The sequence below is a fragment of the Bolinopsis microptera genome, chromosome 6 (assembly GCF_026151205.1).
Source record: "Bolinopsis microptera isolate Bmic1 chromosome 6, MBARI_Bmic_1.0, whole genome shotgun sequence".
Classification (NCBI taxonomy): Eukaryota; Metazoa; Ctenophora; class Tentaculata; order Lobata; family Bolinopsidae; genus Bolinopsis; species Bolinopsis microptera.
In genome coordinates, this window is record NC_087077.1 from 9036793 (window position 1) to 9064027 (window position 27235).

General features: G+C 37.4%; 2 protein-coding genes across 4 annotated transcripts in view; one reads left to right on the forward strand and one right to left on the reverse strand.

The window, feature by feature from the left end:
* Nucleotides 1-27235, reverse strand: part of LOC134817563 ((E3-independent) E2 ubiquitin-conjugating enzyme UBE2O-like) — a 74926-nt gene that overhangs the window by 21075 nt on the left and 26616 nt on the right. The window contains exons 12-13 of the mRNA XM_063826751.1: nt 23926-24044; nt 20740-20804 (exon numbers count right to left, since the gene is read on the reverse strand). Coding sequence (XP_063682821.1) covers nt 20740-20804; nt 23926-24044 — 184 coding nt within the window. The remainder of the gene's footprint in view (nt 1-20739; nt 20805-23925; nt 24045-27235) is intronic.
* Nucleotides 539-11730, forward strand: LOC134816692 (solute carrier family 22 member 15-like). Of its 3 annotated transcripts, none has more exons than XM_063825649.1 (7): nt 539-685; nt 863-1680; nt 1939-1986; nt 9542-9788; nt 9930-10163; nt 10350-10483; nt 10600-11730. In XM_063825649.1, the coding sequence occupies exons 3-7, from the start codon at nt 1948-1950 to the stop codon at nt 11593-11595; spliced, it is 1650 nt and encodes a 549-aa protein (XP_063681719.1). In that variant the 5' UTR covers nt 539-685; nt 863-1680; nt 1939-1947; the 3' UTR covers nt 11596-11730. The 3 variants fall into 3 exon arrangements, with proteins under 3 accessions (XP_063681719.1, XP_063681718.1, XP_063681720.1); XM_063825648.1 differs by having other exon boundaries at nt 863-1178; XM_063825650.1 differs by having other exon boundaries at nt 863-1170.

Sequence of the window (27235 nt, forward strand, 5' to 3'; positions counted from 1 at the left end):
AAATTCCTAGCTCCTTACTTAGACATTACAGAAAATTCCTAGCTCGGCCGTTCCCTCAATTCACGACATCATTCATTGCACCGAGTTCTACGTCATGAGGTGCCCTGGCATATTCTGTGGAACAATGTTATAGTAGGAATAATAAGTTTTCAGACTGATTTCAGCTTCCTATAATGGGATTTTGTTATATGCCGCAGCTTCCATAAGAGGTACATGATCTCTCCAAACAGAAAAAAACTATATTACCGTAACTTAAATGACCGAAATTCCAGATGACACTGAAAACGAAATTGGTCGCTCACTGCCGGCCGTATTTTTTGGTATCTGTATAGTTCTTACTCTGTTTGACAAGCATGTGGATATTCAGGAAATTATAAATAACAACCTTTTCCAAATGACATGGACACAAGCTTCCTGAGAAGTATCTATGATGAGCCAATAAGAAAGGCGTATCGATTTCAGTCTCTTAACTTTTTTCCACGCTACTTTCCACACTATATCAATAGGAACAGTGATCCAAACGTTTTGGATAGTTAGATGGTGGGGACGTAATTAACTTATCGAGTTTTTAAAAAGAAGCATAATCAAATAATGATATAAACTTCCAGGATGCTCTAGAGCTCCTACACACTATTTCCATTTAACATTTCATTCGTACAATCTACTTTGCTCATCAGTTCTGAAGGTTTGTGATAAATTGTATTTTTTAGAAGTGGGAATTTGCGTGCAGTGATTTATCGTCTGAATTTAAAAAATAGAATCACCTTGTGCTATGACTTTTCTAAATTCTTCAGATTTACCTCCTTTCAACTGGTGATATTGTTTTAGAATTGTATCTAATCCATTGCTAACATTGTTTTAGGTGACCCTGGGCACAATAAGTCAGAGCGTATTTCCGGATTCAACAACGTCTCTTTAGACGCAACCATTTCTGGAAATTTAGGATCAAATTGGTTTCGCAGCAGACACCACCAAAAGCTACTAGTCCAAATCCAGGAATCCTCATTTTCGCGAAATTATCCAACATATATGAAGAGACTGCCTTCTATGTCATTCATTGACATGATTCTTGAATATGACATTGGAAATTTCACAAAATGGCGACACCCACCTGATTGACAGTATGCATTTGAGTGGTCTGCTCAAACCATAATATGAGTTCTTACACAGGTAAAACGGTAAGTGGTTTACATTGAAGTTGATCTTTATTTATTTACAGGGTGTCCCAGGATTAGCGTCCCGGTAAAAATTTCATTACCTCAGGTTGAATTAGGTCCTGGGAATTAGTTTCAGAGTTAGTTTCAGTGAGCCAAAAGGGCAAAAGTTTGAGCCAGTGAGCCATAAATCTGAGCCATTAATCCAAAAATATGAACCGAATTGTACCCTGAGTCTCAGGTCACAAGTCAAGAGTATATTATACTCACCAGATTGCACTGGCTTACTTTTATGAATGACCCCTATGATTCCCATTAATCGTTAAATTCTACACTGGACTATCTACTCAACGTCAGCTCAACGTCAGCTCACGCTCATCATATTTAATTTCTCAATCATAAAACTTATTGCTATGTACTATACAAATATTTTCATCAAAAAAATCTTTGGGACACTACTTCTGGGACAAACTGTATGAGGAATCTCTCTTGTCAACAAAGGAACCATAATCTTCAGACCCATCGTGTAAGTAAAATAAAACATGCGGTGTACCTTAGGTTGAGTTAGGTCTACTGATAGGAGGTGCCATACTATACCTATATTAACAAAGTAGCAACCTCAGTTAACAGTAGTGCACGGTTGAATATAAATTAGAAGCTTGAAAATGTATGAGGATTGACATTTTGAGAGGATTGACATTTTGAGAGGATTGTTGGCAAGAGGATTCCTGGTGTAAATACAGGAAAATGAAATGTCGATTATAAATAAACACAAATATTTCAGTGATCAACGATGACAGTTCTAGCTCTGAACACGAAATCAGAGGAAAAGGTAATTAATTAATTGATTGTGGGGAACTTAACTCCATTTCGCATTACTTCTTCTAATGTACAGGGTGGGCCAAAAGTCAGTACCCATACGTTGGCCTTTATAGCTCAGTCACTGAGTGCCCAATTTAAATACTTCTTTCTGGTATGACTTAGTACCACCACTGGTTCGAGGAATTTGTCAACTCGAAAAATATTCGCGTTCATTTTTTTCAAATGGAGGTTCATTTTCACATTTATTTGATAGTTTGGATAATCGGATCAAGCTAAATGTTATTGAATTGTGTTTGGCCATTCGAATTACGTTTGTCCTGAAAGAATTAGAACTGTAGCTTCTCAGATGACCGAGATATGAAGCATAACGAGTTTATTCATTACGTGTGATCAGGTGATTGGTTTACCTAATCACGTGATAAGGTGCCCCCATTAACTACCCCGTTAAACATTATGGGAATTGTTAAGGGTGCCCAATTAAGGTGTCGTGTCACGGTGTCACATAATCACCCAGTCAATATTGTTAACGAGATACAGAAAATGCTTGATAACTTCGTCATTTCTAATCCGTTTTGCCTCATGTTTTCAGATCATATGCAACATTTGATAATCTACCGTCTCTGAAAAAAATTAGGCGTTCAGCATGTTCAGAGAAAACAATATAGGTGTTTTAATATTGAATGGGCTTGGTCTAAAATATTCGAATTTTCAAATTTTGACGACGGAATCCTCGAACCAGTAAGTACAGTATGCCATCTGCAAAGCAACAGCTCTCAAATATAAAACACGGCAGAGCTATTAAGGCCAACGTATGGGTACTGACTTTTGGCCCACCCTGTAGATTCACATTTTTAGCACATTTGGTACTGAAACTTCCAGTTTTTATAGAGTCCCTTTATTTCTGGATACGTGGCTAGTATCTAGATAACGAATGTGGTGGCCCCGTTTGGTATCAATAATCACTCAAAATGAATTTTTATTCTCACTTTGGATTAATAGTTCTCCTTTATATATAAGGTTTTTTTTGAGGATGGTGTGTGACTGTAACGGGTCCGCATGACTGCCAAAGTCAGTACGTTTAACGCCTCGAGGAAGATCGCAGGATTCCTAGTCTACGCTACTCTTTTCATCATGGCTACGACACTCAATTTTGGGACATGGAATGTTTGCGGTCTATCGACCACATACAGGCAACACTTCGTTGCAGAGGACATTGACAGATATAACTTAGACATTTTAGCACTTCAGGAGACCAAGACACGTGAATACTTGGAAACAACACTCCCTGGACATCATCGATTGTTTTTGTTTGATCAGAGACACGATAGACACGGTGGACTTGGGTTTATTGTTAACAAGCGTTTTTTGGAATGTATAGTATCGCATCATCAGATCAGTGACAGAGTTGTTTATATGGACTTTAAATTAAGTGCTAAAAGGGTGGATCAACCACCTTGTCATATCAGAATTGTTAATTGTTACAGCCCTACGAATCCCAAGTCAGTTCAGAACCCCCGATTAGCGACCCAATTTTACGAGGAGCTACTCGAGGCTATCAGTGTTCCTGCTAGATTTGAAGTATGGATGTTAGGCGACTTTAATGCCAAACTTGGCAAAAGAAGCCCTGTTGATGTAGAAAATGGTTTACATGTGAATATTGGTAGACATGGTGTTGGGAGGAGGAATGAAAATGGTGAAAGGTTGCTACACTTTCTCACTGCTAATGGCCTGTTTGCTGCCAACACTTCATTCTCCCATAGCAGCAGACACATTACCACACGGACTGGTTGGATTCGGGATCGAGCAACCAGGAAAAGTAAACCTTATTTCCAACAGATTGACTTCATACTCTGCAAGTCCAGAAGCAAGGCACTGCTAACTGATGCCAGGTCATATGCAGGTACAAAGCACCGCAGTGACCATAAACTTGTTGTTGCCAAGGCAGATTTTTCGCAGCGCTTCAAGTTGTACAAGGAAAGCAGAGCATTTCAAAAGACTTATAACACAACAACCTTGATTGGAAGCAAACAAGTTCAACAACAATATCAGCAAGAACTTCGTCAGAAACTTGAGCAAACTGTATCATATCCTGACTTTACCTCCAACAACACGGAACAGCAATTTGATATGCTTTTTGGTGAAGTTAAAGAAGCTGCTGTTTCCACTGTGGGTTTTCGTGAGCCACAGCGAAAGAGGAATCATTCCTCTGACAGTCAAGTTGTTAGCATGTCTGAAGAAAGGAAACAACTTTTACAACAACTGAACAACAACGAATACAGAGACAGGACAGCTCTCAGAGCTAAAATCAACAGGCTCTCAAACGACATTACTAAACGGTTGAAAACATTGAGAGTTGAGTTAGCAAACAGCCCGAGTAGTGTTCGAAAGGGCGCCCTGTTTTGACATACCTCCTGAGCCGGTACTCATTTCCTCTCTGAGCTAGCTAGTGTATATCAGTTTCTTGTTGGTGTTTTGTCTGTGTTTGTTTGTCCGTAGTAGGAATTTACTGTAACTTTGGAGACTGGGCGCAGTAATGTCCCAGAGGGTTTGTAACATCATGGATGCTGACTAAGCTTACCTGATCCTCTCCAACTTGTATTAGTACACTACTTCATTCACACCAGTCATTTCACTACATTAAACTGATTGAGGTTATGCCCTTTGTACATGCTGAAGCGATATGCTATGATGAGTGGAATATGAGTTAGGATCAGTTTGGTCCGTTTCATGGCAAAAACATTTATTGATTTTGTATTAACCCTTCGGGGCTTGCGTGACCCTTATCATAGAACTGGTTTTCAGGACTGGCAGTCTGACCTATTGCCTTGCCAGCATAGGTGTACTTATATAGTTTTGCATGGTTCAGTTGCATAGTAGTGTCCGAATTGCACTGTTTCTAGCCCGAGTAGTGTTCGAAAGGGCGCCCTGTTTTGACATACCTCCTGAGCCGGTACTCATTTCCTCTCTGAGCTAGCTAGTGTATATCAGTTTCTTGTTGGTGTTTTGTCTGTGTTTGTTTGTCCGTAGTAGGAATTTACTGTAACTTTGGAGACTGGGCGCAGTAATGTCCCAGAGGGTTTGTAACATCATGGATGCTGACTAAGCTTACCTGATCCTCTCCAACTTGTATTAGTACACTACTTCATTCACACCAGTCATTTCACTACATTAAACTGATTGAGGTTATGCCCTTTGTACATGCTGAAGCGATATGCTATGATGAGTGGAATATGAGTTAGGATCAGTTTGGTCCGTTTCATGGCAAAAACATTTATTGATTTAGCAAACAGCCTAGCTGACTCTATAGCCACCATAGACGAAGGACGGAGAATGTTTGAAGCTGCTCGTCAACTATCAGGCAAACAGAAAACGGGTGCAGGCTCTGTGTCTGTTTTCAACACTGACAACCAACTGGTAGATAATGAACGAGACAAGGCTGAAATCATTCGCCAGTACTTCGAAGAACACTACACTGGACCTGACAGTGAACCACCACTAGAACCGTTCACAGGTAAACCTAGGCCCCTTCAAAACCCCATTACAGCGTTTGAAGTTGAGCTTGCGGCCAAGAAACTCAAGAACGGTAAAGCTGTTGGACCAGATGGGATCCCAAACGAATTTCTCAAACACTCTCCTGAAATCTTTTTTTCCACATTTGCACAACTTACTAATCGATCCTTTGAGCTCCATGAACATGTACCTTCTTTCACAGAGGGATACCTTACTCCGCTCCAAAAACCTGGAAAGCCACTAGGCCCCCCTAAGAGTTTGCGCCCACTTTGCCTACTAAACGGTACTAGAAAGATATTGTCCATGATAGTCTTAAAGCGCATCCAAAGGCAAGTATCTCAGTACACTGGTCCTTGGCAGAATGCCTATAAACCTGGCCATAGTTGTGCAAATATCGTTTGGACCCAGCGAATACTAGTGTCAGTTGTCAAGGAAAAACGCTGGTCTCTTCATAAGATGGGCATTGACATGTCCTCTGCTTTCGATACCATAAAGAGGTCGGTATTACTTGACATTTTAGCTGATGCTGGTTGTAGTGAGGACGACATTCGACTGGTAAGGTATTTGCTCGCAAATACTAAACTGAAGATCAAAGTGAACTCAACAATATAGGGAGAGTTTATTGTCACGATTGGAGCTTTTCAAGGCGACAGTTTGTCTGGAAACTTGTTCACTCTATATCTGGCAGCAGCACTTTACCACCTGCGTGCTGTTATGTCCTATCTAAGACCTAACCCTCCCATAGCTGAGAATCTGTTACCCCTCGAGTGGGAGTACGCAGATGATGTTGATTTTACTGATGAGGATAAAAGCAATTTGGAGTCTTTGTTGCCAATATGTAAAGAAATATTGGAAGAGTGGAATCTTTTTGTCAATGAGTCAAAAACCGAGTTCACCCACTTCTATCTGGCCAGCAAGAACGAGGTTGATAACAAAGGAGAGAAACTCAGAGGTAGAGAACCTTGGAGGTCATCTATCTCTTTAGGCTCTAAGTTGTGTAGCATCGAAGATGTCAAGAGACGATGTATACTTGCTAACATTGCTTTTCAGAACTACAAAAAAGTCTGGGAACAAGGTAGACGTATACCCTTGAAGATTCGACTCAAGATATATGAAGCACAAGTTGTTTCATTACTGATGTATAATTGCAACAGTTGGGCAACATCTAAACAACTCCTTCAAAAACTTGATGTCTGCCACAGGAATCATCTCCGTACGATCATCGGCATGACCTACCCTAATGTCATACGAAATGTGACTCTATACAAACGCTGCGAAGTTGTTCCACTAAGTGAGCGTGTTGCTCGTGCACGGTGGAGAATGCTCGGTCACATCCTCCGCAGTGATAATAACTCACCTGCCCAGCTTGCCTTACATTTTGCTGTAGAGAGTCAGAGTTTGATGAGAGGTAGAGTCGGACGACACCAGTCAAACTTGTTAAAAACTATTTTGAACGATTTTTTTATTAAATACTTTTCAAATTTTACAGAGTACAGCAATAGATGAATATAAAATAGAATCGTTCAAAATATCGCCCCCATCTGTAAAATATGATGGGCACCCAAACACGGTAAACACATAGTTGACTATGTCCGCAGTAACTTGGACCCATTACATCGAATTAATCTAAATCCAAAAATTTATGAAAAAATATTTAATAACAAACAAATCCATGGTGAATAACTGTGGATATAGAGTCAAAATTGGTATTTCAATACGTCAAATTCCAGATACATTAGATACAGGTCTGAAATGGTCATTAATGTGTGAGAAGGTGTGCGGGTGAAGTGTGATATGATGTTGAAAGTATAGGAAGGTAGATAAAAAAATTAATAAAACAAAAATAATAATAATATGGGGAGCAAAGAGACTAGGCTAGACTGTTGTTTCACTATCCAATAAACATTTCCATAGATGCTTAGTGACCTCAGCTTTGAAAAGGCTAGTAGACACAATCTGTCTTACCTGTAAAGGGAGTCCATTCCACAGTATATGGGTTCTGTAGAAAAATGATTTTGCCAGTGGGCTATTTGAGGTACATGTGGTGTGTGAATTCTGACTTAACTTAGGTAAAATTGATGACACAATAGACAGACTGTCGAGGTGGCAACGTCTTAGTCGAGAAGTGCCCTGATATAAAGAGAGATAGTGAGGCAGCGATACAGGAATTAAATTGTTAAGAACTTTGTGGAAAAAAATAAGATCATTCAAGTCAAACTTTTGAGACAAAGGGAGAATGTCGACAAGCTTGCACTTTTTGACATATTGCTCAGGTGGATAACTGCGGCCCTCTTCAGACAGAATCCATTTAATAGCTCTCTTTTGGAGACTTGGTTTTCCTGAAACAATAAGCACTTTACATTTTGCTGGATGGAATCGCATTTTGTTTCTTAGTGCCCAGTCAGAGAGATAGTCTATATCCATTTGTAAATTAGTATTATCAGAAGATGAATGTATTTTGCGCCAGATTTTTGTATCATCGGCATACAAAACAATATCAGTATTATCCGAAAGGCCAAGAGGAATATCATTGATAAACAATACAAAAAGTAAGGGACCAAGAATAGAGCCCTGGGGGACACCAGAATTAACTGAGAGGGTAGATGACATCTCATTACCAATAACCACTCTTTGGTAACGGCCTTGAAGGTAATTGGTAAGAAATTTGAGAAGTGTACCATCAATGTTATATAAGGTCTTTAGCTTATGAAGAAGGATATCATGATTTACAGAATCAAATGCCTTAGCAAAATCAAAATACACAACATGATTGATAATGTTTTCGTTAAGAGACAATGCCAGGCTATCACAAAAGTCAACCATATTGGTTGTGCATGACTTGTGCTCTAGAAAACCATGCTGCCTGGGATCAAGAAGGGTAATTGTCAAAGAAAGCAGTTTACGTTTAACAATGCGCTCAAAAACTTTCATGACTAAACAAGTAAGGGATATTGGTCTATAGTTTTCAACCTCACTTTTCTTACCTTTCTTAAATATTGGGACAACATTTGCAAGTTTCCATTCTTGTGGAATGTAGCCGCTGTTGTAAGATCCGCGAAAAATGCATGTTAGAGGGTAAGCTAAACCTACGGAACAATTTTTGAGAATTTTACCGTGTATGCCATCTGGTCCCTGGGCTTTATTTGAATTAATATTTGAAAGAAGCTTACGAACATCCCGATGATCGAAGTCAATATCAAAATCAACATCATTGACATAGGAGATGTCAGTGTCATAAAGTGAAGGATCCGAAAACTGGTTATAAAAGAAAGAATTGAAAAGTTCAGCTTGAGCTTTGGGTTTGAACCGAAGCTGTCCAGAATAACTAACACAATTAGGAATACGGCAGGAGTTAGATTTATACTTAACATGTGACCAAAACTTCTTAGTTATAAGCGCTGGATCATCACTATTGAAAAGATTGTCTCTTATTTTGGCTGATGAAAGCCTCTTAAAATCTTTACGGCTAGTAACAAACTTTAACTCATCAGAAATAGAACCAGAAATTTTAAATTTAGCTCTGAGTCTATCTTTTTTACGGCATGAAGAAAAAAGTTCACTATCGAACCACGGGGGTTGAAACTCTGATTTAATAGTTACTTTAGGAATATGTATATCAACTAAATTCATAATGCAGTCTTTAACTAACTTCCAAGACGAATCAGGATCTAGGCATTCTAGGACTTGCCAATTAATCGAGCATAATTCACGATTAATCATGTCCCAGTTTGCTTTCTTATAATTATAGATTTTACGTTTAGGAGTTTTCTTGCGGGAAAAGGAGCTTTTAATTGAAAAATGACAGAAAACTTTAGACTTGTAAATACAGACGATTTATACCATTTAAGACTTTTTGCAACAGATAGAAAAGCATGGAGAGAGTTAAGCATGATTTAGTTTATTCAGTGTTATTTTTCTCTTGGTGACTTATCAGGTCATCAAGATGTTCTTTATGTTCTATTTTTGATTTGAATAAAGTTATATAATAATAAATAATATAAGGTTAAATCAAAGACTATAGAGGAAGTTGCTAAGTTGCTAATGAGATATACCAGGTTGAAAATGCATCGAGTAAGAAAGAATCGATTGGAGTCGTCATAGAAAATGAAGTAGCAGAGAAAGATCACCATGAGAAATTTACGGAGGAAGATCAAGAAAAGGTAACAATTGGACAGAAGACGATAGAGGAGGTTGTTAATGAGATAGCTGGAAAGCCAACAATATGGTCGATATTATTCGTTATTGTGGCAATGTCTTACGGGTTTAGCGTGGATTCACTTACTTATCTCACTGTTTTTGCAGGTTAGTTTTTGAAATGCTGGTCACTGGTCAAGCCAAACAATGCAGAAATATGATTTATTCATAAACATTTGTGGATTCTTCAGAAATTTAAATTGTAAACCTGGGTTCATTATATTTTTAAAAATAATTTACCCATTTCAGGAACACTCTCATACGAAAAATGGGAATGTGTTTCTACACTGTGCACTAAACTCTTGAACAACTCCACTGATAAAACAGACTTTTACACAAGGAATACGCTATGTAACTCTAACTTGAAGTTAAACGAGGACTTTATTTTTACAAATGATGGCAGGACCTCTTTGGCTGTAGATTGGGGATTGTTCTGTGACGGTGAACCTAAAATGTCATTTCTTTCATCCTCCATTTTTGCAGGTTTGTTGAATAAATGATTGCTTCAAGTCTCAAGTCCGAGTTAAGATGTTAGGCCCTTTTTCAAAAAGAGTTCAATATGATAATATATTATTATGATAATGAATAATGTGCAATGTTGTTATTTTGAATTATGTTATGTAACTACTATATAATTTTCCTATCTGATTCTGTCTACCGTCCTCACAGGAGCATACGTAGGATTTCTGGTAGCTTCACCTCTTTTTGACACACTGGGACGGAAAAAGGTGACAATTGGAGCGGCGATTCTAACTTTAATCACAACCATAGCTGCCGGATTCAGCCAAAACTACTATTTAATGGTAAGTGGTAGTTGTGTTAATCAAGATTTCAACTACCACAGTGAACAACTAATTTAATGAAACTTGATATTCCGTAGAAAACAGCCTACAATAGCACTAAAGATTCTCTCCTTCAGGTGGTGTTACGATTCCTCTGTGGAGTAGGCAAGAACGCCTGCTGGATGGGGATCTACTGCTGGATATTGGAGTTCACCCCAGCACGCATGCGGATCTTCATGACCATACTTGCTTACACCTCCCATGGAACAGGCTTTCTGCTGGTTGATATGATAGGCTACTACGTCAAAGACTGGAGGCACATCTTCTTTATCATCAGTACAGTCACATTTCTTGGGACTGTCCCAATGTTCTTTGTACCCGAATCCCCGAGATTTTTCCTTTCCAAGAATAAGCTAAGTAAAGCTAAAGCTAGTTTGGAAAGATTCTCCAGGTACATAGGGAGCCCTAAATCTATGGCAGAAGTAAATTTGGTCTTCACTCCACACAAACAGAACTGGTTGAAGCAGATCAAGGATTTCTATGTATACCCAAAGTTGGGTATACAAACCATGCTCCTTGCCATTGTCTGGATGTTAACTTGCGCACTGAGTTACACTTTTAACTTCGGCTGGTCCAAAATTAGCAAGGATTTCTACATGGGATACGCGTTTGCTGCAGTTGGAACGATCCTATCCTACTACCTGATCATACCAGTCAATATTCTCCTCGGGAAAAAGCGTGGAATGATCTGCTTCCTTGTGATAAGCGGCTTCTCGTACTGTATTGCAATGATCGACTACAACATTTCCCTAGACTTCACCATTGAGCATCTTGCAAGCCTTGTGGGGTTCATGACCATTACAAGCACTTACGCCATGACAAACCAGTACACAGGAGAGTTGACCCCAACATCCCATAGGGGTATGGTATTCTGTATTTGCGGGAGTTTTGGGAGAATCGGCAGCTTTCTTGGTCCCTACATCCAGCTTCTCTTTACCATCTTGGATAAACGGATAACCTTTGGTATCTTTACAGTGGTCACAATTATTTGTGGGATCATCATAACCTTCACGAGGGACCCAACAGGGAAAGATATGCCGGAAACACCAGCAGAATTGGGCAAAGTTAAGTGAACAATTAAATAAATATTTATATTTATAAGGATAATTGGACAACACTGTAGAAAGGGAACAAATAATTCTTTCATCACATGACACTGTGACATTTGGAGATAAGGATTTAAAGCATGTAAATAAGTTAAATTATTCTATTCATTTATTCAACAACTGTGTGTTTCTCTGTTGACGAATTCAATTTAATTTTCAGCCTTCTACTGTGAAATATAGGTGATTAGGTCATATTTTCCATAACTTACCAGACTAAAAGAGATCTTGGTAATAACTCCCAAACTACAGTTTGATAATTCAAAAACAATGATTTCTATACTACAAAAAAAATTATCGCTCAAATGCCCAAAAGATGTCGTGAGCTAGTTTGGTGTAGGCGGTGGGTCAAGCTCATCTTCACAGCTTTATCAACTCAGTCAGAACATTGACCACTACAGTCTTGATATTTTGGGTATTACTGAAACTCGTATGCCAGGATCTGGAAGTACACTTTTGGACAATGGTAGTCTACTTATTCATTTTGGTAGGGGAGATGGTATCAAAAGGCAAGGGGTTGGCCTATGTCTTTCCAAAAAGGTCAGGAACTCCCTGATCTCTTATGTACCTACATCAGAGCGGGTCTTAACAGCTAGGTTACACGGCAAACACCTCAACATATCTGTTGTTGTAGCCTACGCTCCGACTGACGGTTAATGGTGAAATGTCTGATTGGTTCTCTGTTAATTCGGGCACTGGACAGGGTGATATTCAGGGCCCTCCTGTATTTAATTTTTGTCTGAACTTTGGAATCTTTTTGGCCGAGGTTCACAAGGCAATCAGTCATGGTGCTGTACTGCAAAAGGAACTAAAGGGTGCAAATGAAAAAAGTTATCATGGATAGTGACTACGCTGATGATCTGGCTGTGATGGACAATACTGAAGAAGGGCTGCAAGAGTCCACTGATCTTATAGCTTATTACACCTCTTATGCTGGGTTAAAGATCAACGCTAAAAAGACACAATGCATGGCGATCAGCAAGTGTGCGTTCCAGCGACCTTACACCGAAAGAGACAGTATAAAGTTAACAGTGGATGGAGAACCTGTTGAACAGATCAGCAACTTTGTTTATCTTGGTGCCAACATCAATGGGGATGGTACCATTGACCGAGATCTTGACATCAGGATCCAGCGTGCTAATGGTGCTTTCCATCAGCTTTCGAAGATATGGAACAGTCGAACTATAAGAACGCCCACCAAGATCCGTATCTACAAGGCTTCTGTTATTACCATTCTGTTATATGGAGCTGAAGTCTGAAACACAACAAAGAAGCAGATGAAACGGTTTGAGGTCTTCCATCTGACCTCCCTGAGAAGAATCTTGAAGATAAAGTGGTTCTTCCATGTCTCCAATGAATGCCAGAGACGCGGTTTCCCAATTTCTTACTGGATTGGAAACCAAACTATGGAAAGAGACTGAGAGGACGACCCCGCAAAGGCTGGATGGCCTGTGTACTCGAGGATGCGGCTGAATTTACAGGTGTCGATAACATCAGCAGAGATGCAGTAAAACAGTTGGCTCTAAAGCGAGTGGAATGGAGGAACATGTTACGCCGTAAAAGAGATGTGTGTGATGCAGGCCACTCCAACGACTAGGAGGAGACCTCTTCATGTATGTATGTATGTGGGTCAACATCTCTGGAGACCATAACACAACGAATTGTTTATAAAGTTATAACACAACAAATTGTTCATAACACAACAAATTGTTCATAACACAACGAATTGTTTATAAAGTTATAACACAACAAATTGTTCATAACACAACAAATTGTTCATAACACAACAAATTGTTCATAACACAACAAGTTGTTTATAACACAACGAATTGTTCATAACGCAACAAATTGTTTATAACACAAATAATTGTTCATAACACAACGAATTGTTCATAACACAACAAATTTTTCATAACACAACGAATTGTTCATATCACAACAAATTGTTTATAACAAAACGAATTGTTTATAACACAACGAATTGTTCATAACACAACAAATTGTTCATAACACAATGAATTGTTCATAACACAACAAGTTGTTTTAGCAAAAAATCACGAACCCTCTAGGCAAGTCTCATTTGCTTTTTTTAAACAAGAATTGCGCCTGTTGTTTCGTTTTGGCGGACGCTAGATTTCCATTCACTATAACTATCTTACTATATATAAAGCGAGACGATATATATGTGTTTATCCGAACCATTTTACTGACACCACGGCATCAAGTTTAACGCGACTTTCCGCAAAAACCGTAAAAGATATACAACTGAAACTTTTTTGACTGGGTCAAATGCGTTAATGGCCTCCAAATCAGCATGAAAAAATGAAAAATTGGCCAATGAATAGGAATTTTAGAGCCCAAAATTTGGACCCCCAAGTGGTGTCAAAAACGCGAATTAAATACGTAATACTTATTTTAGTCTCTTGAGTCTTGACACCATTTTAGGGTTATACGGGTTCCTGCCAGTAATTATAAGCTCTAATCAGCTCACTTCATAATAATAATATTGATAAATTATGCTTTAAATAGGGAAACACTTGAAATTTAATTCAATTGCCGTAGAACTTAACTTATCTAACGTATTTTAACGTATCTGTAATTCAAGAAATTGTAAGTAAAAGTAAACTATACTCATGTTTTATACACATCAGTAGACTACGCGTGCCACGTACAAATTGGGCTCATAGTGAAAGGTTGCTTTCTGTGAAAGGTTCAAAGGTTGATTTCTGTTCCTTTTATCATCGTCTGAGTTAACTTTAAGAAAAACATCCACAGAAAGTAACTGTAAGCCTGCAATCCATGCCATTGCAGGCTTACACATAACATATTGAGCCATTAATATAGGATAGTTCACTATATTATTAGTCCAAATTCAGTGCCCAAACGTTCTGGCTTAGTCTTACTGCTCGAACACTCATCACTTTAATGAATATTTGTATTCTTATAATATAATATCGTGATAATATATCTATTATTTTTGTCTGTCTGTACTGTATGTATGTATGTACGACACTACGACCGCCCACGTGCAAATTATATGAGAAATATGAAGTTATGTAAAAATCAAAAGGTTGCAATTGCAAAGCAACGGTGCTGGAATGCGCACGTGCACTGATATGATTGTCGAACGGCATTTTGATCGGTTTTGTGGTAATTACGTTGTGTTTAGTGCAAGCTACATTTTGATCGGCTGTGTCTTCGGTTGTGACGGATATTTTTGATGCGATAAAAACTGACTAGTACCAAAGAATACTATTAGCTTCCTCCCTGTGACCACGGACTTTCTAGTATACTAATAATATGATCGTGAAAGATGTTAATTTTTCCTCATTCGGTTAATTATGAAAATCAATATATATATATTATTATTCCTCGCAAGTTCGCAGTTATCTCGACGGTGAGTAGTAAGTCCGAGTACGGAGATGTCAATCAATATTATTTTAACACTCAGCAATGCAGCAGCAAGCACTAAACCTTTCAGATAAGCACAACTCCAAAAATAAACGGTTCGACTAAGGCAGATATTTCCGACAAGGATCTTGTAATGAAAGAGCACTCGAAGTTTGAGACAGTTATTGAGGTAATTCAAGAAAATGTCACGGCCGGAAAAAAGTCGATAGAGGAGGTTGTTAATGAGATATACAAGGTTGAAAATGCATCGAGTCAGAAAGAATCGATTAAAGTCATCATAGAAAATGAAGTCGCAGAGAAAGATCACCATGAGAAATTTACGGAGGAAGATGAAGAAAAGGTAACAATTGGACAGAAGACGATAGAGGAGGTTGTAAATGAGATAGCTGGAAAGCCAACAATATGGTCGATATTATTCGTTATTGTGGCAATGTCTTACGGATTAAGTTTGGATTCACTCACTTACATCACAGTTTTTGCTGGTTCGTATTTTAGAACGTCAGATTTGTCTTGACTCTTTAGTTTTTTAAAAGCATGAATCTTATTGAACTAGGTACTAGCAGGAACAAAGATTTCTGTTAGTTTCTCAATAAGTTTTACATCAAAATAATGTCAATGTAATTTTGTATGGCTGAAATGTAACGCCTGATTGTCATAAACTATATAATAATTAATTGAATTTTCAAATTTTAAAAATATTTCCAAACCAGGAGCGCTACCGTACAAAAAATGGGAATGTGTTTCAACACTGTGCACTAAACTCTTGAACAACTCCACTGATAAAGCATACTTTTACACAAGAATACGCTATGTAACTCTAACTTGAAGTTAAACGAGGACATTGTTTTTACAAATGATGGCAGGACCTCTTTGGCTGTAGATTGGGGACTGTTCTGTGACGGTGAACCTAAAATGTCATTTCTTTCATCCTCCGTGTTTGCCGGTAATACTAACAGCGCCATTCACATTTTAAAATGATATTTTTCACATAATTATCAATTAGAATAAGTACCAAATCCAATGAGCCTTTCATTATTTAGGATTCCACATACTATACATATTTATCATATTTATGTAGCCTTTCAATATTCTCAGGGGGCTATGTAGGATTTCTTCTAGCAGCACCTCTACTTGACAAGCTCGGACGAAAAAAAGTGACCATAGCAATGGCTCTTATAAGTTTGATCTCAAACTTAGTCAGTGGATTTAGTTCTGACTACTCTTTCATGGTGAGCAAATCTCTATGTTTGGAGGGGGTCTTGAGCAAATCTCTACGTTATATTTTGTTAATGATTGAGTTGTAAGAGTTGATATTATTAACACGATACCTTTAGACTCCAATAAACAAATTATTTCCGTTATGTTACAAGTTCGTCCACAAACTTTCAGGTTGTTCTGCGATTCTTCTGTGGTCTTGGGATAAATGCGTGTTATATGGGGGTATATTGCTGGATATTGGAGTTCACCCCTACAAACCTAAGAACCTCAATGACCACCCTTTGTCTTACTAGCATTGGTTTGGGTTTCTTACTGGTTACTATGATAAGCTACTACGTAAACAACTGGAGGCACATTTATTTAATAATGAGTTCAGTTACTTTTATAGGGACTGTTCCGTTGTTTCTGTTGCCCGAATCCCCAAGATTCTTACTCACCCAGGGTAAACTTGATGAAGCAAAATATAGCTTGGAGAAATTCTCGAGGCAGATAAGGAGTCCTAAATCTATGGCGGAAGTAAATTTGGTCTTCACACCACACAAACAGAACTGGTTAAGGCAGATCAAAGATTTCTATGTTTACCCAAACTTGGGTATACAAACCATGCTCATTGCCCTTCTCTGGATGTTAAATTGTGCACTAAGTTACACTTTTAACTTCGGCTGGTCCAAAATAAGCAAGGATTTGTACATGGGTTACGCCTACGCTGCAATAGGGACCATACTGTCCTATTACGTGCCTATACCGGTCACAAAGATGTTAGGAAAAAAGGTTGGACTGATAAGCCTCCAGTTGACAAGCTGTTTCTTTTACTGCATTGCCATGATTGACTTCAATATCTCTGAAACGTTCACTGTGGAGCATATGGCCAGCCTTCTAGGGTACATGACCATTATAAGCAGTTACACCATGATTTACCAGTTGACTGGTGAGATGGCTCCAACATCCCATAGGGGTATGGTTTTCTGTATTTGCGGGAGTTTTGGGAGAATCGGCAGCTTTCTTGGTCCCTACATCCAGCTTCTCTTCACCATCTTGGATAAACGGATAACCTTTGGTATCTTTACAGTGGTCACGATTATTTGTGGGATCATCGTAACCTTCGCGAGTGACCCAACAGGAAAAGATATGCCGGATACACCTGTGGATGTTTAAGACACAAAGATTTTTAAACCTGATGGCAAATGTGAGGAGGGTCGAGGGTACATTGAGAATTGATCCAACAGGAGACAATTTACTTATAATTATTTTGATTTCAAAGGAAAATAATTAACAGAACACGAACGGTGAAGCTTTATTTCGACTTAGTTAATTCGTGTGAGTTTTATTCAGATGAGTTTTATTATTATTTAAGTGGGGTTTGATTGTTTGTACAAGGTAATTTGTAATAAATCACGTTGATATTATTTATATATTTCTGGTTTATTGAACCAGAAAAAAAGGTAACTTTGTAGAAACTCAAGATATGTGTACATACTTCAGATTTTTGCCATAAATAATATTAGTGATACTATTGGAAATTGTCGGTACTTGGTATTTTTAGGAATCTCTTTACATGATAATCAACAGTTCGACGACAGTGTTTACCCAACATTCTGAACCCAATATATACTATAAATTAACAGCTTCTAGACTATTTATAGCCACAGTGAAGGCTGACAAAGTGGGCAGAAGTACGTGCTAATAACCACCACGCAAAGTGTGGCAAATAGCACCAATAGTATAGTAGTATAGTAGTCGCTGGTATGTAGCACAAATTAGTCGGTGCACCGACCAATTTGCTCGAGTGGAAGGAAGAAACAGGAGTCTGACTGTAAATAGTACGTGCTTTTAAATCTTTTTAAAATCACACCCTCCAAACAACCAAATTGAAATTTCTCTACACAACTGTTCGATGGTAAGTTTGTAGTTTACCAAAATAATTCAAACCAGACGAGGTAAATACAAGCAAACTGCCGCTAGGTTTGATGTCTACAACAAGAATTTGGCCGTCAGATTCGTCTAAAAGCCGAAAAGATGCCGCCAAATTCGTAGCGATTTGTACGATTTTCAATAGCCACTATGACTTGGTAAGTGTCAGCAACAAATTTGCACCCCGGTGCATACATTGCCTGAGACAACTCGTGCTATGTGAATATATTATCCCGAAATTCTTTACTTCTTTTCTTAGACAAGGTTAGATAGAAATGTCAACGTGTATCCAAATCAATCAGTAGTCCGGTTATATTTTCGCGAATGCCGCTCGTTTAGAAATTGCTGCAAGTTGCAACCAGCAAGAGTTGTTCGACATTATATTATAATACTTTATACTAGTGATGAGTCTCAACTTTTAACAAATTTATGTAACGCTCAAAATAAAAATGTTATGTTTTTTGTGTGTTGAAAGCAAGACAATTAGAAATCCACTGTTCTCTACTTTTGCACAACTCACATACAACTCACATACAATCGTTGAGCAGAATATTTATGTTTATTTGGTTTGGACTTTGAAGCCTGTCAGAGCTTATGACAAATTAGTGTTTGATCTTGAAGCTCTTCCATGACCTGTTCGAAAACGTTGTTAACAACTAATGAACGAAGCTGCGCCAAAAGAGGTACAGGTCCTTTTAGGCTCTATAGTGTAACCCTGTGATAAGGGAACCTTACAAGAGGGCTCATTCCTTTCAAACTCTTGTTATTAGCAATGTTAGCGATTTCTCTCGCAAATTTTATTTCTAATTTTAGCACTGAAAATATAAATCAGCTGCGTCTCAAGAAATCATTGGTTAACTCTGACATAAATAAATAATAATTATAATTAAATCTAGTATTTATGGCGAATGTGGTTGATATTTTGGCACTGAGAATATAAGTTAACTGTGGACAGTGGACACGAGGACTAATCGCAATTACGATAAATAACAAGACTAGATTATCATTAGTAAAGTTGGCTGTTATGGTAACATGTAATTGGTTGTTCAAATTTGACTAAATTGTAGTCGCTAATTCCAACTATAGTTCATGTTCTATTAAGCATTCAAGACAATTTGTTTCTGTCCTAATGCCTTTATTTGTATTAAAATACTGTGACCCTTAGCTTATTGTTTATATATCGTCCAATCATGAATATGCGATCATTTTCTCAATGATCTCGAACATACGAGGGGCGATTGTAAGCCCAAGGACTACGAATATTATGAATAATTCTTCATTCTCATCGATAATTCTTGTTGATCAGTAATGCACCGCCGATATTATACTCTTAATCATCATTCAGCATACTTGCACCATATTATGTTTTGATACGATTAAAAACTTTTCTCAGAGCCTCCCTACTGATTAATTGCCACAATACCAAGAGATAGCTAGCAACATGGCACAACGCTCCTTTAGCAACATGGTACGACGCTCCTTTTTTAGACGCGCTATGAGTATGTATTGTAATTCATAGACATGTCCGTGTTATGAACGCAGCTCTAGTCCAAGAGACAGTAAATGTTAATGTTAGGGGCAACAGTTCTTGTTAATAACAGGACTTTAGGAGACCAATTGTTGCATATTTATTAGGATTCAAATCTCTCTCGAGGGATCACGCAATTACGTAATTGGATGGCAGGATGGTGGCCGCCAAGGCTGGAGTACAATAAAACCCTCGCTTTGGCTTACCAAGTCAATGACAATATAACATTGGCCCAACAAGCACGTGTTGGTCATTTAGGTAGGGAGATTTAATGTTAATGGTACACGGCGCACGGTGCCGTTTAACATCGTTGTCAAGGTTAACTAGGTTTTGTTTGCTTCCTGGGGCAGCCCAATAATAATACTTGTCAGGGTTTCTTGACTTATCCCCCTTTTCGAAATCATGATTTCCGAATTCTGATGTCTTCGATGAAGAATTAAACTCTGTGTAGTTTGCTTATTTTGTAACGCGTGAAATTAGCACGAGCATTTGATAAGTCGCTACTGTAAGCTGTCAGGTTAATTATTTTTAACCAGCCAGATTAAAAACCCTGGATATAGCCTTCCCACTTTCAGCCAAATCTATAATATGGAAAACGTTAAATTTCTCACAATTACAATGGCTTTATATTAGCATAATATAATGTATTACTTTATTATATTTACAACTTTATAATTTCCACTTAAACGTGGGAACAGCTTGGAGCACAACAGTACTTAAAGCTATATAATTTGAGACACTAGTCCTCCTCGTAAGACATTAGCAATGAAGCATTTGTCAGTAGACTTCAGTAATAGACCATTAGTTGTGAGTAAATAGCGCAATTCTTTGAGTAAACGTGACTTTCATTATTTTATCGTTTGGCGAGTTGTGCGAGTTAAATTCTCGACAACTTTAACTCTTTAAATGTCTCAAATGTCTTAAACGAAAAATACGAGACCGTCACTTCAGTCAATTGAACAAGCTAAACAGTAAATCACTTAAACAGCTGCAAAACACCGTTTACAGATGGTAACTGAGGAGAGTTCCGCACAAATGTTACTCACCTCGAGTTTCTAGTATTTCTCGACCGTACTCGCTTTATCAACCTCTTACTAGGCTTTCCAGTGACCTGCAATTAAATTAGTCTAATTAGTTAATAATCAATAGATTGTAAGTAGCGCTTGATTTAATATTGTAATTATTAAATTACTGGGTATAGACTAGTAATAACTCGCAACAACTCTAACAGTATAGAGTAACACATTATGGTTTTAAAGATGTGACCAGTCTTGATAAGAACATTCAGAGGAGTTCCATTCTATGTACTTTTAAACCTACATTTTTATACCGATGTTATAATAATATGTTTTTGACCATTAATTTCTGTTCCTAATCCTACTCAGCAACATTTGCACTATATTGTTTAGTGCATACCTTTCCATACCTCTAAGTCTATATGTCTCTCAACAGTGTCCAATAACGAACTAGGAAGGGCGTACGTCATTCACGGTCAGGGACAAAAAATATGAAGTCATTTTCTGTCTGAAATTGCAGCTCTTGAAATCGTTCTTGAATTTTTGTCATGGTGTTGTATCTAAAATAAACGAAAAATAGTCAAAAATGGAAAACTAGTAGAGCCATGGTGTATCCTGTCATATAAATTCATCACTATTAACTATTAAGTAAAATTTCCTTTTGCACAATCCAAAAATAGTCTTAATCGGAATAAGTTGTTATCTTTAAAAACTTTTTTCTCTTTTTCTCAATGATAAGATATTTGAACTCGATTTAATCTTGTGAAACATAGCAATAATTTTTTATTAAATTCTTGAAATCAGATTGGTCACGTGTGAACGACTATTTTGCAAGGTTTGCAGAAACATTTCCTATTATCTCCGCGATATCATGGCATCTTTCCAATTGGCCCCTCCAATTGTTTTGCAGAAATATCAGGGTAATGACATAATACTGTGACATATTATGAAGCATAAATTAAATTGACGATTACCTGAATAAATACAGATGCGTGATCGGCGTGAGTATTATGAATATCGATAACGAAGCCGCTTATATTAACATGTCCCACAGAATATGATTATAGTAATATACCTTCGCGACGTTTTGTAACATTTGGTAAACTTTTGTAACATTCGGACAACATTTGTAACATTTGGTGATCTTTGACATCAGACTGCTTATATTCAGATGCTTGTTAATGACTCTCGTGACTTTCAGGTGATAACCTCATAACCTGGAGTGTCACCTCAAAAATATTCGGTCAAAGTTAACCCAGAATTATTAAATTATTCGTGAATAATGAAATATTCTGCATTTTAAATGCTGGATACTTAAACAGTTACAGCGTTCAGATCTCAGAATAATTTTATTTTACGTGACACATCTTGACTGCATTTATCACTCTCAGAGACGATTAAAGACCTCAATATCGGAGACACCACCACTAGTTCAGTTTTGTGTATTTGCACGACGTTTCACGTTGACGACGTTTTAGATGGTTTTCTTTAGTAGATTTTTAAAAGAATTTTCGTCGCATATGAGATTTTTATATGTTTAGTTAATGCTCAGTAATACAGGACCGAATTTTATCACTACCCGAGTGAAATTAAGTTAGAATAATCAAAGTCATCACAAACCCCCTCCCCTCGGCTGATTACGTAACATGTGAACGACCCCTCATGAAATTCCCGATTAATAGCTGCTTGATAAGAATCACCGCAACAGTAAAATTTTAGGTTTAGTAAATATATTACTGAATGTGTGTACTATTTAGTTTCTCTCGAACATTTCTCATGTTGTAATAAAATTACAAGCCGGACTCGCTTCACGATATTGGTTAACTCAGGTAAAAGAGCTGGTCTTGAAAGCTCGTGAACCTAGTTTAATATCATGGGGTGGTGCCATGTGTTGTCTGACATTAAAGCAACTAATTTAATTAAAATATGAACTCGACGCTGGGTTGCTAGTTCGCTGACCTCGTTTATCTTTGTACGTGACACTGCCAACTTAAAATAAAAATAAAACTACTTAATTTGGGTTGAGCGGTATCCTAACCACTATGAAACTACTGAACTGGCTGGAATTATATCCTTGCCACTAGTCCGGTAAGACGGATCCCAACCATTCTTACGAAGCAGTTTTAGATATTACGTGTCTTACTGGTACAGCTTAAAGATTGATCTGGCTGAGCACGTAGGTAGCTAACGATTCCCTCGGGTATGAATATTGTGAGTGAGTTTTCGTTGTGTTGCTGGACGAATGAAACCACATGGTTGTTGGTTTAGCTAGATTATGGGGACAGACGCAAATAAGGTAGATTAAGAATAATGATAGATGTAGAAGTATGGTCATTTTGAAGGGTTTTTTTTAATTAAGCAGGATACCTTATTTCCCAAAAATTTGGGCAACGAAAAATTTGAGCGGGCCTCTCGCCCTAATTTATTGCACACAAATTAATTGTTAAAATCTTTTTGTCGACTAACATTTTTGCTAACCAAAATTTTGGTATTTGACAATCGTCAATCATTTATACTTGTAGCTTTATTTCAACCATTCGTCAGCCTTACTGTATAAACCACAAATTTGAAATTTCGAATGAATATTGTGGGTCATGGTAGAGGTCTCTACTAATTTTATAAGGGAGCCAGGATGAATTAATCATGCATGAGGTAACTTTATCAAACTTTGAAACCACGGATTTATGTAACATTTCCATGTCTTTATCTGATCAATTTGTCGCAGAAATAAAGTTTTACAGCTATTGTAATGTAGTCCGAGGAGCCCTAGTCTTCCTCGCGTCCTAAGATAGCGGTTCTCTAGTATCATATCTATAAAGTTTATAATTATATGCGAATAAGAAGCCAACAATGGAAGTTACGCAATATTCGAACTTGCATGCTTAATCGGCCCTAATTATGCTGGTTGGCATTCTTGTTGGAGTAATGTTCAGGCTGTCTTAATTGTAATTTCAGGATAGTATGCATGGTATTTTTTCGCATATTTAGTGTTGCAGAGTTGCAGGAGTTCGTCTTCTCCTTTCCTTCAACTCCGTTCTGATTTTTGATGCAGTTTTATGTTTCACATGTTTACCGAACAGATTTGCTAGTGATGAATTCAATAAAATAAAATATATACCGGGTTTGTACTTTCCCCCCGAGAGGCCCTGTATACAGAAGTTCCACTGTAATTAATATGACAAGGCAGTAATAATTATAGTACTCATTATAGGGTACCTGATTAGTGTTGTTGATATCAGGAGTGTTGCGTTCCTGGTTGGTCTCCTCCTTATTCTCCTCCTTATCTTTGTTTGTTTCTAGACTGTCATCCAGACCACTGTCTGACTGCTCACTTGCTGAAACAGTTCGTGTCACTCAAAGCTGAGCCGCCAAGCGGTAAAAACTAAAGTTATTATGACGTAATGATATCGTGTTTTTTATCAGAAACCTAGATACCTACCCAGTACCCATTACCCAGCCTAGTGCCTACCCTAGCCTGTATTTCAGTGCTGGCCGACATTCTGTAGGATATATTGTACATAGTAAAACACTCGTGTATCCTTCCTCCTCCCCTTGAAAAGTCATTAGTTTTTTTAAAAGTTCCTTTTCTAGTTCCTTTGCTTAGGAAGATTTTGACAATTCTTATTTATCACAAGTAAAGTAAAGTGCTTGGCAATGAAATGAAATACTGGCAATTAAACTTAAGGGAGAAAAACTCATTCGTCACGGATCATTGTAGTTTCAGTGAAACCACAATTGATTTATTCAGTTAGTTAACAAAGCATTCGTAACCGGAGCTGAGTACCATCGAACTATTGAATGAAAGTATTGACGAATTGAACCAGTTCAATAAACTCCAATTCAAGTAGAACGTTTCCTAATCTACTACATAGTGCATACGTAACTAAAATTTTAACATTTGTTTTTAGAATTGTTGTGGGTAGTATTAGTAACAAGGTTTTTAGTATCAATTTATTGAAAATTTGCTCTAAATTGACGTTGTTAATAATTACCAGCTCTAAAATAAGTAATCAAAAAGAACTCTGAAGCTTAGATATACTTCAATTCATTTCACGTACTAATTCATTTAAAACTAGTTCCACGACCACGATATTTATCTTATAAATAGTAAAATAGCTGTATCATGATTACTTTAATCAAATCCCTCAATTATTTTCCACACATGAGATCATTTCCCAAACTAAAGACTTTCAATTAGATTAATAGATCAAAGAGAGGATATGGAGTTACAACAACTAATCCACTTCTGTTGCAATTTCACATCAGCTGTTATATACGTCTAGCTCTAGGAGAGCTTTTTATTTGATGAGGTGAAATTTTATAATTATCTTAGTTACCTCTTGCTCTAAGTTGAAACTTCCAACGATTTGAGACACCATGTTTACAGGCAATAATTTAAATTTTCAAAATCGCCATTATAATCGTGCAAATTCAACAGTTGACAACTTGCATTTAAGCTACTTACAACTTCCAAGCACTAAAACTGAACAACTTGATAAATTGACGTGACGTCAGCAAGTAGTCAAGCTTTAGCTTTTACTCACACTCTGTGAGCTCTAATCTAAACACCACGATAAGCTGTCCACTACGGGGTAAATGCTAGAGCAGGTTGTTAAGGTATTGGCATAAATAGATCTTTATTAGATATGTCGCATTTTTACGTTATAAGGTGGTATATTTTGTGGTATATTTTGCTGGTGCTTACTATTACGAGACGGTAAGAAACCTTCTTGCGATAAAACTATCAACGTTTAATTATTAAGTATTGATATCCGAGTGCACAGATAAATTAACTGATGCCTAATGCGGCTAATTATTTGGTGTTAGCAGTGACTGACACAGAATTTAGCTATGCGAACTCAAGACTATTAAACTTGTACGAATATTTAATGAATTACAAATCATAGATCAATGCAGGGCTTTAATATTATATACTAATATGGATTTGCTTAAGCATGATCGATCAGTTACATTAAATTCTGTATTTCCTTTTCTTGCAGAGCTTAATTTGTTTGTTCGACATAATGGACTGCGTTTGCGCAATTTTTGTAATCCCTACAGAAACTCAAATAAAAATCATCTTTGTTCACAATGCTCATAGATTACCAATAATTAAACTTTAAAGGGTTTCTGCTATTTTATTTCAATTATTAAATCCTTAGTCCTTGGTTCTTTTTTGTTATTGAACATTTTTGTTGACCATATTTTGAAGATCTACAGATATATAATATACAGATTTGAGCCATACTGATGAGTCCTAATAGGACGAAACAGTGTGTCTATGGATATATATACAGTTAGTTAAGTGTCATCAAACAAATGATACGACGTATTCCAGGGTGATCTGCTGAAGACTCAACTAGTTTCGGCCTTTGAGGGCCATCCACAGGAGTGTCACCTAGCAGAAGTCAATAATTTAATAAACTGATATCAGAAGAATATGTCATATTAGTAAACATACGGTTAATTAATCTGAAAATCCATTGTAAAGTTACAAACTCATGGGGCAGAAAAAGAAACAAAGAGTAAACTCGGTGTACAAAAGTGAGAGCTAGGAAGCGGAAAATATAGCCGTACACCCAGTGATAGAACGTGAGGTGTGACCTGAACCAAAGATAACATTAATTGCCACTGACCTTGCTCCTATTTAAACCAATTATCCTGGCTTTAAATCTCTCGATAAACATATCCTCAAACATGTTCAGGTCATCTCTATTGCATTTACGGATAATCCCAAAGTTAAAACTAGAAAGTTTATCATCTAACATTTCATAATGCACATCGTGAATGTGCAGAGCTAATGATGACTTATTATAATGTTCTGGTTTGAAAGCTGCTCTGTGGTTATTCATGCGTATATTGAGGGGTAGCCATGTCTGGCCAAAATAGAAGCCGCTTGAACATAACTTACATTGAGCTACGTATATAACATTCCCATCACTACAATTTAAACTCATATCTAGTTCACATATCTGATTGTTAACAATAAATTTCCCATCAGCGTTGTTTTCCGTGAGTTTGCAAGTCAGGCATCTTGGTCTTTTACATGCTTGTGATGAGGTGTTGTTGTCTCTTCTAGACTGTTCCACGTATTCTGCTGGTGTAGTGGCGAATTTTCTTCGTTTGAAGAGTTGGTCACTTATGTTACTGCCTCTTCTATTTGCGATAGTGATGGATACGTTCTCACCAATTATGTGTTCGATAGTCTGTTTCTTAGATTCTAGGAACATTCTGAGGTCTTTTAGTTCTTTGCAGTATTGGGCAGATAGTATCAAATTAGTAGAGGTTTCCTCCTTTTTCTCTACATCCGTTTTCTTAGGTTTCAGACGTTCATTCCTATCTACCAAATTCACCTTTTCTAAGACAATCTTAAGTTCCTGCTCATCATAGCCACTTTTCTTCAGGTCCGAAATTATGTCTTTAGTTGCTTTATCAAATGCTTTCTCGTCTGAGCATATGGTTCTTGCTCGTAGTAGTTGTGAATACGGGACGCTTTTGAATACATGAGGAGGGTGGTAGCTATTCC

What these genes read in the sequence shown, in the direction of transcription:
- LOC134816692 (XM_063825649.1), top strand. Translation starts at nt 1,948, where the DNA reads ATGACAGTTCTAGCTCTGAACACGAAATCAGAGGAAAAG. An exon ending in TTATCTCACTGTTTTTGCAG is followed by an intron (nt 9,789 to 9,929) that starts GTTAGTTTTTGA and finishes TACCCATTTCAG; the next exon opens with GAACACTCTCATACGAAAAA. An exon ending in GCCAAAACTACTATTTAATG is followed by an intron (nt 10,484 to 10,599) that starts GTAAGTGGTAGT and finishes TCTCTCCTTCAG; the next exon opens with GTGGTGTTACGATTCCTCTG.